This window comes from Rhagoletis pomonella, unplaced genomic scaffold (assembly GCF_013731165.1).
Source record: "Rhagoletis pomonella isolate Grant_MI unplaced genomic scaffold, Rhpom_1.0 Rhpom_scaffold_00003, whole genome shotgun sequence".
Lineage (NCBI taxonomy): Eukaryota > Metazoa > Arthropoda > Insecta > Diptera > Tephritidae > Rhagoletis > Rhagoletis pomonella.
This window is the reverse complement of record NW_023458557.1, coordinates 41,888,306-41,893,466: the sequence shown is the minus strand read 5'-3', so window position 1 is coordinate 41,893,466 and position 5,161 is coordinate 41,888,306. Positions and strand designations below refer to the sequence as shown.

Genomic DNA, 5,161 nt, shown 5'->3' with positions numbered 1-5,161 from the left:
ATTTCTTTATCAAGCTTAGCCTTTTTATGAGCCATAGCTACTGAAAATATTAATTATGTAAATAACACAGTCTTTATTTTAACGCTGTTTCTAAAAAAGTGGTCTTCAAAATGACCATACACTGCCTTCACTACTGGAGCTAGAGAAGGGGCAAACGGCGAATCCAACCTTCTGCGAGGCATTAAAGAGCACCCTACGAGAGACCGCTACTGTAGCAGACCTTAAACCAAGGGCCACAGTTGAAATAAAAGACCTCGATTCCTTAACGACAAAAGAAGAAGTCGAAGACTCAGTAAGGAGTATGCTGCAAGGATACGACAAAGCTATGAAGATCAACATCTCCGTTCCCAACAGTAGAGAACAAGTGAGGGCATTCGTACCGCTCGATGAAGAAAAAGCAGAGATAATAATAAAGCAAGCAAGGATCAAAATCGGCTGTATAAACTGCAGAGTGCGACTCAAAGAAAACTGCAAGAGGTGCTTTCGATGTTTTGGTCCCGGCCATCTAATCGGGGGCTGCAAAGGCCCGGACAGAAGAGGGCAAGGCCTCTGTACGGCCAACCAGGCCATAAGCTAAAAGAGTGCAACAAGCCACCAAAATGCTGTCTGTGCTCGGAAGCCAAATACACTGAGCTGGATCACATCCCAAGCTCCATAAGATGCTTAGTATATAGAAACTGGTGCCAGAAATGAATGTCCTGCAAGCTAACATGCACAGAAGTAAAACGGCTGACGCGCTACTGACACAGATGATCACTGAGCGGCATTATGACCTTGTAATCATAAGCGAACATTATAAGAAAAAAGAAAACGGGATCTGGATAGAAGACAGCAGTGGTACCGCTGCTATATGGGTACCTCCCGGAAGCAGCAGCACATCTCGGAAAAGGGATATGGACACGGCTACGTCTGGGCCAGACACAACCATATAAAAATAATAAGCTGCTACCTGACACCAAGCGACAGCATACAAGACTTCCAAGATAAACTCGACGACATCGAAGATACGGCCATGAACTTGGAAGGACCCTTTCTGATGGCAGGAGACCTAAACTCAAGAGCCACGGAGTGGGGAATGCCAAACACGGACTCCAGAGGCAAACGCGTGCTAGAAATGTCAGCCCGACTCGGACTTATAGTGCTCAATACTGGCGCAGCAACAACCTTCCGAAGACCAGGATGCGAGGAAACCACGCCAGACATTACATTAGCATCAGAAGGCATAGCAGGCACCATAAAGGAATGGAAAGTATTGGAAGACCACACTGGTAGCGATCACCAATATATCTCCTTTATAATAGACTCCACAAACGATGGTTTACGAACGAAGATGCAATGTAGCACTCGCAAATGGAATGTCTCGAAATTAAATAGGAAAGCACTACTATCTGAACTAGATGCGCATGGCTCAGAAGATTCATCTTACAAGAACGCAATGGAAACAGTAGAGATTACAATGAAAATGATCTCCAGCGCCTGTAACAAAGCGAGGCCAAAAACCGGAGGCAATCGCCACAAAAGACCTGCATATTGGTGGACGGAAAACATAGCTCAACTCAGACGAACGTGCCTCCACCTGAGGCGTACTTACACCAGGGCCAGGCGTAGGAGCGCTGCAATCGAAGAGGCACAACTATACCAGGCTGCCAGAAAAGAACTCAAACGAGCAATCGAGGCCAGCAAGCACAGAAAGTGGGAAGAACTGCGTGAAGATATAAACAGAAATCCCTGGGGTCTCGGATATAAGGTGGTAATGAAAAAACTTGGGGCCATGGCAAAACCACCAGAGCTTAGCGCTCAAAAAAATGGACCATATAGTAAGTGAACTCTTTCCCACGCATGACGCGTTAACCAAAGAAGCTGAGCCTATCATCGTTCCTCAAGAAGCACCACTATTCAACGCAGAAGAGCTCAAGGCTGCCACAAATATAATAAAAGCCAAGAAAGCTCCAGGCCCAGACGGCATTCCAGGAGAAGTTCTAAAAATAATCGCCGCAGAACGCCCTCATGTGCTTCTAAACATGTACAATGCCTGCCTCAAGAACGGAATATTCCCAGAAATTTGGAAAAGTCAGCAGCTCGTCTTAATCAGCAAAGGAAAGGGAAACCTTGACTCACCATCAGCGTATCGACCACTATGTATGCTGGACACAGCTGGAAAACTCTTAGAAAGGCTGCTAAAACCTAGAATAGAAGCGGCTATCGCCAGCGGCGGCGGACTTTCGTCAAGACAGTACGGGTTCAGGCCCGGGAGATCTACAATTGGAGCTATAAAACATGTAACAACAACAGTGGAAGCCGCATACCAACACAAAAAGCTTAGACGTTCGCAACGCCTTCAACACCGCAAAATGGGAAAATATGATACACGCACTAGAAGAAGTCTACAACATACCCACGTACCTTAGACTCATGGTTAGAAGCTATCTAGAAGGCCGGGAGTTATTATACCATACCACTGATGGACCCCGGCAAATGACGATCACGTCGGGCGCAGCACAAGGCTCCATTCTTGGGCCAGACCTATGGAACATCAGCTACGATGGAATATTAAACCTTGAGATGCCTGCTGACACATACTTAGTAGGCTACGCTGACGACATTGCCGCAGTGATCACCGCACGAGACACCGAAGATGCTCGCCGCAAATTAAATCAGACTATGATAAGAACACAGGCATGGCTCGACTCACACGGTCTTAAACTTGCAGCAGAGAAAACCGAGCTAATACTCCTAACTAAGAAGCATATTCCCTTAGAAGTGAGCATGAAACTGACCGGCATTACATTAAAGACACAAAGAGTAATAAAGTACTTAGGTGTAAGGCTAGACCCCAGGCTAACGTATTGGGCACAAATGCAGCACGCAGCCGCAAAAGCAGCAAAGGCAACGGCTTATCTAAGCAGATTAATGGCCAATATTGGTGGACCGACCCAAAGTAAAAGAAAACTTCTAATGTCCACAACCTTGAATATTTTGCTATACGGAGCGGAGATCTGGGCTGACACCCTACAGAAAAATAACCGTTGCAAGATACTCTCCAGAGCCCATCGCACTGCAGCTTTAAGAGTAGCCTCTGCGTACCGTACAGTGTCCGGCGAGGCAATACTCGTGATAAGCGGAACGGTTCCCATTGATCTACTAGCAGCCGAGCGCAAGAAAATGTGGGAGCTTAAGGCGCAAACGAAACCAAGTGACATCGAAAGGGAAAGAGTAAGAAACGAGACACTAAGACTATGGCAAGATAGGTGGCAAAACGAAAGCCGCGGCCGATGGACGGCCAGGCTAATAAAAGACCTAAAACTTTGGACACAAAGAGAACATGGCGAAGTAAACTTTTACGTTACACAAATGCTGTCAGGGCATGGTTACTTTCGCAAATACCTGTATAGAATGGGAAAAGCCGAAGAGCCGTCATGCATATACAGCGACGCAGAAGAAGACGATGCCGAGCACACTTTCTTCGGATGCAAAAGATGGGAAGCCGAGCGCAATAATCTGCAAGACCTGGTAGGACCAATTAACCCAGATAACGTTATCCAAGCCATGCTACATAGCGAAATTAACTGGAAGAACATAGCTAAATATGCAGAATACCTACTTAGAGTCAAGAAGCGGGACCTGGACGCAGGTGCACCGAGGGAACTTTAGTTAATGAGAAATATGGAACGCCACCCTGAAGCAATGCGATTAGTGGTCCCAGGGTGGGCGACGGTTCCAATTCGGGGGGAGTGTTTTAGTCTCCGGACATACCATTGTTGTGACGACAGCTTTGATGATGCAATAGGCATTTTCGACCCCCTGCCCGCGAAAAAAAAAAAAAATACACTGCCTTCATAAACTATAGCTGATTTATTATAGCTACTTATAGGTTGCGCGAGTAGGTATGAATATCAATTGAGAAAAGGTTTGGACGAATCTGCTGTGGTTAGGTACAAAGAAAAATCTTAATCATCCTTAACTACCGGAAATCCCATATTCTTCATACCTTTTAAATATTGTGCTAGTAGGTATGCAAATCTAATACTCAAAATTCTGCAAAGCTATTAATAAAGAGTTTGGATGCACAAAATCGAGTACCTGCTGTGTTAGACTACGAAAAATCTTAATCATCCTTAACTACGGGAATGGCAGTATCGAGGGTATGAAACTTTGATTAGGCGTGTTATATACCGTTGGAAAGGTAATTATATATACCTTCTCATATAAGTTTTATTTTCAGGTTTCCGAGACACTTACACAATAATACGAAAAAGAGAAGACAATAGGTCATATATTAAAAATTAAAAAAACCACTGTTTCGAGTTACTAAACGCTAATTTTGATTGATACACAAGTTGCATCCCACTAAGCGACCACAAAGCTCTTAAAGAAAAATACCTAAGCTTTCTTTTGAGCAAAAAAAGATTTAAAAAAAAAATGCCCCTTTTTGAAAAAAAACATAAAACATATTTTTTATTTAAAAAAAAAATTTAAAAAAATTCATTTTAATTAAACAAAAATAAAATTTGTAAAGACTGAAGAGAAATCTATCGAAAACATTCCCGAAAAAATGTTCTAAATACAATAGGTAATTAGTTATATGGATCCGAAAAAATGGCCGTTTGACCAAAATGTCAAAATTCTAGACCCTCCAACTCGGAGTGTGTTTGACCGATCCCATTTTGTGTCATAACTACTATTTTTTAGGACTAACCTTGGTGCAAATTTCATCCCGATCGGAAGACATAGATTTCAAAAGTTGGGTCACTTGACGTGAAATGCCCCACATATAAATATACTCATCACAAAATTTTCATAAAATTGCATATATGTATATCAACTGTACATTTCGGTAAAATATTCACCGTTATCGAAAAACGGTTTCTTAAAATATATATCTGCAGTTATATAGGTACATACATAGTCCTACTCGCTACTTTGCATAAAATTTTCACTCGGTGTTTCTCCAGCTTCCATACATACGTACATTGCTCGTTTTCTATTCCCAACATCTCTATTCCAACTTCGAAATATTTGCTATGCTGTCTGCGCCGGCGCCGGCAGCGACCATCGTTTCACTTTCGGTCTTGCGTTTTATGTAGTTGCTTTGCATATATACGTAAGTACATACATACATCCATGTACATAAATTCATATCACCGAAAAACAACGCCAGTTA

The 5,161-nt window shown here is 43.0% G+C and overlaps 1 protein-coding gene across 1 annotated transcript; it reads left to right on the top strand.

Moving 5' to 3' along the window:
• The first annotated feature begins 850 nt into the window (after positions 1 to 850).
• LOC118736236 lies at positions 851 to 1,825 on the top strand. The gene has a single exon (XM_036466324.1). The coding sequence runs from the start codon at positions 851 to 853 to the stop codon at positions 1,823 to 1,825; it is 975 nt and encodes a 324-aa protein (XP_036322217.1).
• Positions 1,826 to 5,161: the final 3,336 nt, after the last annotated feature.